Raw genomic sequence first — 9,520 nt, forward strand, 5'->3', positions numbered from 1 at the left:
TTTCCATGTGTGTATAGGAAAGGGTAAATGATATTAGTGCATTTTTATTAATTATTACACTACTCAACAAAATTTAATTAAATAATTACTTTTTTAACCTACTATTATATTGAAAGTTCCTTACTCTTAGATCATATATATTAAATTTTATATTTATCCAAAATTATTTGATACCTCTTTCATATAGATCAAAATTGACAAAATATATACATTCAAAAATATATTAAAATATGAATACTTTGATTCCCTTCAAATTATTGTGCAATTTTAATAAAAATTGACCTAAACATACAAAGTTATATGAAATTATAATTTAATGGTTAGATGGACAAATTCATATTTAATATAAAGTAATTAAATAATGTAATAATCGATAAAAGTTACACTTGTGTCACACACACAAACATATATAGGATGGATCCACTTATTTAAATAACTCATGTTTTACATTAAATTTTAATGTTCAACAATTGAATTAAAAGTTTTTTATGCATAGATTTATTCTGCAAAACTTAAAAAATTTGAAGAATAATATATTCTATTTTGCTAATTTAAATCAATATATAAAATATTTTCATGATTATCTGCCAATTTGAATTAATGAAACCAAATGTCAAAAAGTTTTCAATTTTTAAAAAAATTTTGAATAGTTGATCTATATCTTAAGAACTTTTAATTTAATGATAAAATTATTAAAATTTAATGTAAAATACAAGTTATTGAGTGAAATAAATTTAAGTAGACTTACTATTATAATAAATAGATCTTTAACTCAAATTAAACTTTTTTAATGCATACATCAAATTTATATTTTTTTTAAAATTTGAAAACTATTTAATATTTAGTTTTATTAATTCAAATTCACATATAATTATAAAAATATTTTATATATATTTTAGTTTATTAAAAAATTTATTTCATTATTTTTTATTTTTCTCTCATAGGAAATATTTACATAGAAATTGGCCTAAAGAAATATAATATTATAAACTATTTTCACAAATTCTTTCTTATTATTTAATGTTAGTGGATCGAGACACTTTGTACCTCAATTAAAAATAAAATCAAAATCAAAATCAAATAATGAAAATGTAATGATTTAACTGGTATTAAGATTAGTTAATTAGTTTTAAAATATTAAATTTGATAAAATTATATTATTTTTTTTCTAATTTTTTAAAAATAAAAAGATATAATGCTCAACAAAATATAAAAACTAAAATAATTACTAAAAAAGATACTCCTTTATATACTAGTATAGATTATGCATATAATAAATTAGAATTTCTCTCACATTATTTAATATTTATGCATGTAATAAATTATAATTCCTCTCTCATTACTTAATATTTATGCAAATAATAAATTATAATTCCTCTCACATCATTTAATATTTATGTGATAAAGATAAGTCGAAGAAAACGTACACTCAAAATATGATAAGACTACTAAATATTAATGACGCAGATTAATTAATTATTTTAAAGAAAACTGAAAAGTGAGCTGTCTCGGGGTTCTAGTTTCTACGTACACAAACACAATACAATACATATGTCCACAGTCCACTCCTCACTTTCGCTTCTCTCGTCCTTTATCCTTCTCTCACTCTCACTCTCTCAATCTCATTTCTCCGCCTCTGCTTCCTCTCCCTCGATCTCACCGTAAGTTCATTGCCTCTAACCCTAACCCTAACCCTCATTTCTCCCATTCTCTCTCTGCTTCTCCTTCATTCCTCTCTTCTGTTAGGGTTATTATGCTTTTTCGATTCACCTTCATTTTCCACTGCGTCTTCACCAATTAACGATAATGTAATCCGTCTTTTATGCTTCTCGTCCTTTTAACCTGCCAAGATTATTCTCTTATTAATGATTATTGTGCCATCGCTTAACTCAATGTTTCTGCGTAAATGAATAATGTTATCCGACTTGTAGCAACGGATAAGGAATCATGGATTCATCTTAGGGTTTCGGTTTTCCTTCCTTCGCTGTTTTTGCCAGTGGCTGGACCTATAATTTGCTGAAATTTCCTGCGAATAGTAGGTTCGTGTTACTGCCGCTTATCGTGCTGTGTTGAGTTGAACGGGAGGTGAATTTAGTTTAGAGAGGAAATTAAGGGAATCATCACTAATGCTTGTTTTGAGTTAGAGGCGAAGCGTTAAGACGTAGAAGAGTAGAACATGCCGCGGGGCTTCACTGGTAATGGTGCATTGTGAGAGCGTGTTGGTCATTTGCGGTTTTTTTCCCAACGAGACAGTGGTGTTATCTAGTGGAGTTTTTAGTGAGTGATTACGAAGTTTGCTAGTGTTTTATTAATTGGTTGGTTCTACCGTATGTGACTAACTCTGGGTTTGGTGTTCGTTTCGAGTTGATGAAATGCTGCTTTAGTGGTCATGGCGAGAAACAATCTCATTGTATGATTATTTTTTTTCAAAATCTTGATTAGTGCGTATGTTGAATTTTACGACATTTTGAGTGTTATGCTAGCATTGATATCTGTTAATGAGAAGAATTTTTCCCCCTTTTAAGCTGGTTATTTATTTATTTATTTTTTTACTTTTTTTTTTGTAGCTGAATTCCCTGGACAATCATGGCTGGGAAAGGAGAAAAATCGTGTCCCATATGCACTGAGGAGATGGACCTGACTGATCAGCAGCTGAAGCCATGCAAATGTGGTTATGAGGTTCAAAACTTGTTTAGTTTCCTTTCCTATATATGGATTTGTTGTCATGAAAGTCTTCCTTTATTAATATGTGTTTCTTAATTTATTGTTGAACACCTTGGTTTTTATCCTTGTTATGTATTTGTGTTTCATCCATCATCCATTTGGTGAAAATGGAAAGTTGGGATTGAAGCTGAACAGTATGGCATTTCACTAAAGGCAATAGTGAGTTTGTGTATAATATATTGCTCATCCTAATAAATCGCATTTGTTCATTTTTTCGCTTCCTCCTCCTTTTCCACAGATCTGTGTCTGGTGTTGGCACCATATTATGGAAATGGCACAGAAGGATGAAACTGAGGGCCGTTGTCCAGCCTGTCGTTCACCTTATGACAAAGACCGCATCGTGGCAATGGCATCAAACTGTCAAAGGTTTTTTTATTGTGGCTTAAATTTCTATTTTCTGTATTCTATTTTATTATTAGACCATTGTTAGGTAATATACTAATTTGCTTTTATTCCTTAAATAGATTGGTAGCTGAAATGAATTCACAGCATAAAAAGAAAATGCAAAAATTGAATTTGAAGCCTAAATCATTGGATGGAAGGAAACATCTCTGTGATGTTAGAGTCATTCAACGCAACCTAGTGTACATAATTGGGTTGCCTCTTAATCTTGCAGACGAAGAGGTGAGTTCTTGACTTCTTTAACATTATGCATCTAACTGTTGCTAGATCTATGTGGAACATGGAAAGCATACTTCACTTGATACTTTGCATCTTTTATATTGTAAATTATGTTACAGATTTTTCCTTGGTTTGTAACATTTTTCTTTGGATTATACCAGCTACTTCAGCGCAGGGATTACTTTGGCAGGTATGGAAAGGTTTTGAAAGTGTCAATATCTCGAACGGCAAATGGCATAATCCAACATTCTGCAAACAATAGCTGTTGTGTGTAAGTTGTTAAGGAGTAAATTTCAAGTAGAAAATTATAGCTTTTCCTCTCATTTTACCCACATTATTTCCTTTCTTATGTGTCTATTTGAATGTTGGTTCAATCAACATGTTTCTATGGTTGGAGACCAATTCTTGTAGGCTGTTATCATTTATTTACCAACCTGTATTTCTTGAATTAAATTTTCTTATCTTCAGGTATATAACTTACTCAAAAGAATCCGAAGCAGTTCGATGTATTCAATCCGTGCATTGTTTTGTATTAGAAGGTAGACCCTTGAGGTAAGGATATGCCATTTTGATTGGGTTGTGGTGAGGTCTTCATGGCTACGGGATGATGGGTGGTTATTTGCATTTGCAGGGCTTGTTTTGGAACCACAAAGTATTGTCATGCGTGGTTGAGAAATGTGGTAAATTAATAGCTTTAAGCTGAACTTATGAGTGTTTTGTTACACAGTTATATCTTTGTGCTACTATATAAGTTATCTTGCTGATCCAGCCTTGCAGCAATAGAGATTGTTTATATCTACATGACCATGGTTCTCATGAGGATAGCTTTACCAAAGATGAACTAGTTTTAGCATTTGCAAGGTATGTTTGTCTCCCACGTATCCCATCCCTCTATTTTTAACTCTTGAATGAACTATGTATGTGTTGCCTATATAAGCATCATCTAGTTGTCTTTTAGCTGTATTTTATGTCTTACACTTCTGCGTCTTTTTCTTCTGGTGCTTTGCTGTTGCTTTAGTTTTCATATCATAAATCTACAAACTATTTAAGTGTACAAACCAGACGCACAACATCTTGCATAACTCAGTTCTTTAGATTTCTCCCTAATTTCCAAAAATTTCTTACTCTCAATTTTCATGATCTGCTATTTATGCTTGATAGTTGTACCACCTTTGATTATAATTGTTATTTCGCATTTTGGATGTTAAAGGAGTAGAGTTCAACAAATCATTGGTGCTACAAATAATTTGCATCGGCGTTCAGGGAATGTTTTACCACCACCAGTAGATGATCCTAAACTTGTGTCATCAGCTACCAAATTAATGTCCAAGAGTTCTTTAGATGTAAGTTTTTGCCCATGGAACTTTTGTGAAAACTTGTTCGTTTAGGGTGATATATCCAGTTCTCAACTTTTTCACTCTTATATCTTGTTATTTTTTAGGCAGTTAGCTGACTAATGTCTTTTATTAATCCCAAACTAGAAATGTGAGAACCAGATTAAAGGATCTGCTTCAGATATTGGGGCTGTCAATTCATCAGCGCTTCCTGCAGTGAACTCTTGGTAATTAATTCTTTGATTGGTGGGTTTCTTGCATTAATATGTTCTTGGTGTGAATGCTGAATTTTTTAGGTATATTGTCCTAGGGTTAGGTGTGTTTCTGGCAGTCTTTCACAGGATACAAGTTCATGCCCTGGTGATCTGGCCAATCGAAAGGTTGAGGCATCTAATGATCCACAAGCCCTTGTGTCAAGAGTTGCTTGCACTGAAAGTTCTATTCTTAATACAAGAAGATTGGAGGAAGCTGAAAATGGCTCTGCTGTGCATTTGAATGGTTCCTTCGTACCTTCAGAGATGAACAAGCATGATATTGGTGGGAATTCTCAAACTCGGGAGTCAAATGTTTTCAGTGAAGTTACTGTGGAAAAGCTTCCTGGCAATGTATTGTCTAGCTATGAAACACCTCTAGCAGCTTTTATAGGCAATGATCAAGATATTGTAGCACCTTCTGTGAGCACAAGCTTCCTAGAGCTCCCCCGACATGATTTAAATATTGACACATCAGTTGGCATTAATTCAAATGGGGATGTACATGGCTTATGTTCAGGGTTATCGTCTATTAACATTAATAATCATCTAGAAGATTCATATTTCACTCCTGATGCAGATGGGTTACCAGATGGGTTACCTTTAACCCATAACTCGATCAATTCCTCTATAGGGCAGCATTTGCAGCAAGGTAATGGGCATTCAACAGAACACTCAACCATACCAGCATTTTGGGAAGATATCATTGTCGATGACATACTACTTAGAGATTATGAACAACAAAAAATCAGCAAAGGAATCAATTATCTGTCATCTGGGCTTCATTCATCTTGTCTACCTCAGAATGTAAACCAATCAAGCCATCAACCGTTGCAGCAAGATCAAATTTATCACCAGAATCATTTGGGAAAAACTTCTGAGTCTTTTAATGGACACTCGCAGACAGGATTTGTGAAACATGTGGAGAGTAAAGATAATGGTACAGGTATTGATAGCATGATTGCTTCAGACATGGGAGAGAACAACATTATATCTAATATTTTGTCTTTGGAATTAGATGCATGGGAAGGTTCATTAGATAAGTTGTTGGGTGAAAGTGATGAACTGTACAAACCCTTTAAAGCGCCTACTTTGCGGAAAGTGCAAGACAAAAATCAGTCAAGGTTTTCCTTTGCAAGACAGGATGATTTCAAGAATGAGGCTTCTAATTTGCAACAATCATTTGAGGCTACTAAACTTGATCCTGAGGGGAACTTTTCATCAGGTGGTTTAGTGGGAAACAAAGATACACACACTGGGAGATACCCACATGTCTTCCCATCTGGCAATTCTATCCTATCAGATAAATTTGTTGGAAGTCAATTTTATGTGCCCTCCAATGTTTCCAGTGAGTATTACTATTGATTAATAACATGATTAAGTGCACCTTTTTTGTGTGTGGGAGATAGAGGTCCATTTCTTTCAGGTCTTTGTTGTTTTCATGATTGCTTCTACTTTCTGAGTTTGTATACATAAATCTTGCTGATATATTTCATGTTTGGTGTTCTAATTTCTATTTCTCTGGTTTGGCATTCTAATTTAATGTGGTACTGCTTACTTGGATGTTCATCCTTTCATCTTTGTCTTCATACAGTCCTATATTCTCCCCTCCACTTTGCTTTATCTTTCTTGTTTACTTTTGATAGGAGAAAGATGTTATTTTGAGCACTTCTACAATCCTACTTGTTGGATTATTGGATAGCTCTTTTTAGTTCATCATTGGCTCATTAAGTCGCTCTGGATTTTGATGTAGATTTAAGTCCCAATCAGGAAAAAAATGTTGTGAAAATTTACTTTTAAACTTGCCAATTAAGGACCTCAATTTTACTATTTCGATAACCATCAAAGACTTCAACTATAACAATATAAAAAAAACTCCATATATATCAATCAGAAAGGATTTTTATGTCATATATACCATATCAGGTTTTTTAGGTCATATTATATTCCTTGTAATTTAATGTTTTTAATTTTGTTCATGCTCTGTCAAATGAAAATAATTTAAGCTTCTTAACATGACATTGTTTATTGTTGTTAATTTTGTTGATTATTGAACTGAGTTTGATCAAGCTGATATTTACTCCCGTGTTTATAATTCTCTTTTATCAGTGTCAAAAGCTCACACATCAAGCCCACCAGGATTTTCATTGTCCAGCAGAATACCTCCAGGGTTTTCGTATGGGAGAGTAGAGCAGGATTGTAATAGTTCTGGTATAACTTTCTCTATGATTCTAGAGTTGCATTTTTTTATTGCTGTATTTTGCATTCTTGGTTACATTTTGTATTCGTAGAGAAATTTCTTATAAATCTTTTATTTTCCAGTGAAACATTTGCAACCACAGTATGTTTCTCCATCTGGAAATACTGACAGGATAGGAGATGAATTTAACAATCTTGCAGTATTGGACTTTGGTAAGGGCACAATGGCAGAAAGGATGAATAATGCTTCTTTTGACATGAGGCAGACTTCATTTCCTCAGTTTAGTCCTCGTGAAGATGATCCTAGACTTAAGCTGTTAATGCAACAATCCACACCTACACAGAATTTAAGAGTTCCAGATCATGTTGGAAATAGGTTTTTCCCCCAAATTGATGCTTATAGAGTTTCTTCAAGGTTTCTTGATCAATTTCAGTCCAACAGTCCATCAATTTATGAACAAATACATTCTCAAGAGTTCAGTAGTAATACTCTTGCATCAAATAACCAGTGGGGTGGTTGGAATGATGCCAAGAATTTCAGTGGCCTGTCTAAATCAGAAGTATTGAATAATGAGAGAGTTGGATTTAGTAATTTCATGCCTAGTTATGACAAATATTAAGTTTTAAGCACCTGCATCCACTGATCTAATAGAACAGTGGTGGTGGTTTTGTGTCACCGAAATTCCTCTTCAAAGCACTAATGGAGCCCTCAGATGACAGTCGATGTGAACCAAACCTTGTCGCAAGAAATGTCAGAGATTCCTTGATTTGGCTGAAATTATGTTCTAGTAATGTCATGTTAAAGAGTATATCAAGACACATTTCGAATCAGTTTTGAATTTAAATACTCTGAATTGCATTCACAATTCTGATATCAAATGGTCAGTAGTATCAACCACCCTGTGCTTAGCTTCATTGCCAAGCGCCAGAATCTAAGGCAGACTTCTTTTGACACATCTGGCTGGCCTCGGAGGTTTTTATGGTGAGTTTAAATGGTGCATTGACTATATTATGTATTTGTTTCTGTTACAACATATATAACAGGGTGAGAGTCTGGATCAATCATAAAGGGCTAAAAATCTGTACATGGGTTGGGATCATAAATTTTGCCTCTCCTAGTTACCTTTCTGAAATATGTAATACTGTACTTCAATTTCTTGCCTTTTATATGATTGGTTTAAGATAATTACTTGTTCTCTTCTCCATCTCCGCAGAGTGGGACACAATTAGTTTATGCCATCAAACTGCAGAACTTGACAGCTAAGATGATAATGGATGGGGAATTCATGCTAAGAATGGTGAAAGAGCTCATAGATTAGATGTTTTTTCATCGTGCTTGAAACAGTATGTCCTGAATTTTTTACTTAAGTTGCTGTTATACACTGGTACTGTACTTAATGTATATTTGTGAATATATATATTTTAATGTTATTAATGTTCTTATCTAGATTGTATTTTGGATTACAATTCGATCCATTAAACGATCATCCATTCACATTCACATTTGATCACGTTCAAACCCATCCAATTATGTTAAAAAGATTTAACGGATTGGATATTTTTAGCTATAGTGGATGATGGGACCATCTAAAATATTTAATTTTCAATGGATATTCATGGTATTTAATCCAAATGCATATAGATGAGATAAAATATATTGATAATGGAGAATAAGATGTATTCAGAGTTATGGGCACATATAATATACATATTTCAGAAATCCCAATTTATGGGATGGTATCTTTTATTAAATGGAAGGTTGAAGTATAGTTTTCTCGCTAGAGTAATGGTTGAATTATGTTTTTTACATTTTTTTTCTTAAAGACTTGTGTTGAACTTCAATTTGTTTTAATATGAATACAAACTTTTTGTTGGGGGGGGGGATTATAAGTTTTTTTTATTTTTATTTTAAATTCAGTGCCATTTGGGATGTGGTTTTTCTTGTTGAAGTGAATGTTAAAATTAGATTATTTTGAAATGAGAATGTTCAGGTAAAATTGTTGAATTTCAAGGTATTTAATTTTTTGAATATAACAAAAATCAATTTTTATATAATAAATTAGTTTAAGAGAAAAGGACTGGTAAAAAAAATCGTAAATTTTAATTTTTTGTATAAATAAAAATAAATTATTTTTCAAACAAAAAAGTTTTGTACAAATTTTAGTTGTTTTTCAACTTTCAATAATACAACTTTTGAGAACATTTATCTTTTCTCTGAAAAAAAAATGAATTGTAAGAGAAGTAAAAATAAATAAGATGACATGAATATAAGATAAGCTGTAGGATCCGATTAAGGTATATTAATGGTTTAAGTGATTCGTGATGAACTAAATTATTATTATGATGAACTATCTTAATGTATGTTCTCACTTTAATTAAATTATTAGTATA

At 32.3% G+C, this 9,520-nt stretch overlaps 1 protein-coding gene across 5 annotated transcripts; it reads left to right on the plus strand.

The window, feature by feature from the left end:
* The first annotated feature begins 1,504 nt into the window (after positions 1-1,504).
* On the plus strand, positions 1,505-8,576 carry LOC109808041 (uncharacterized). 5 transcript variants are annotated; one of them, XM_083059566.1, is made up of 15 exons: positions 1,877-2,277; positions 2,365-2,410; positions 2,568-2,679; positions 2,963-3,090; positions 3,189-3,348; positions 3,507-3,616; positions 3,814-3,897; positions 3,977-4,025; positions 4,115-4,206; positions 4,556-4,688; positions 4,827-4,906; positions 4,990-6,278; positions 7,040-7,141; positions 7,253-8,111; positions 8,344-8,576. In XM_083059566.1, the coding sequence occupies exons 3-14, from the start codon at positions 2,587-2,589 to the stop codon at positions 7,747-7,749; spliced, it is 2,817 nt and encodes a 938-aa protein (XP_082915692.1). In that variant the 5' UTR covers positions 1,877-2,277; positions 2,365-2,410; positions 2,568-2,586; the 3' UTR covers positions 7,750-8,111; positions 8,344-8,576. The 5 variants fall into 5 exon arrangements, with proteins under 5 accessions (XP_020226439.1, XP_020226440.1, XP_082915692.1 ...); XM_020370850.3 differs by lacking the exons at positions 1,877-2,277; positions 2,365-2,410 and adding an exon at positions 1,505-1,661; XM_020370851.3 differs by lacking the exons at positions 1,877-2,277; positions 2,365-2,410 and adding an exon at positions 1,679-1,808.
* The last annotated feature ends 944 nt before the right edge of the window (positions 8,577-9,520 follow it).

The sequence above is a fragment of the Cajanus cajan genome, chromosome 7 (genome assembly GCF_000230855.2).
Source record: "Cajanus cajan strain Asha chromosome 7, NIPB_CcT2T_4, whole genome shotgun sequence".
Classification (NCBI taxonomy): Eukaryota; Viridiplantae; Streptophyta; class Magnoliopsida; order Fabales; family Fabaceae; genus Cajanus; species Cajanus cajan.

Bases quoted from the DNA above. Each gene is read 5' to 3' on its own strand.
- LOC109808041 (XM_020370850.3), top strand. From the start codon at position 2,587: ATGGCTGGGAAAGGAGAAAAATCGTGTCCCATATGCACTGAGGAGATG. The intron at 4,207-4,555 runs GTATGTTTGTCT...TGGATGTTAAAG, and splicing joins CTAGTTTTAGCATTTGCAAG to GAGTAGAGTTCAACAAATCA. The intron at 7,142-7,252 runs GTATAACTTTCT...TTTATTTTCCAG, and splicing joins GCAGGATTGTAATAGTTCTG to TGAAACATTTGCAACCACAG.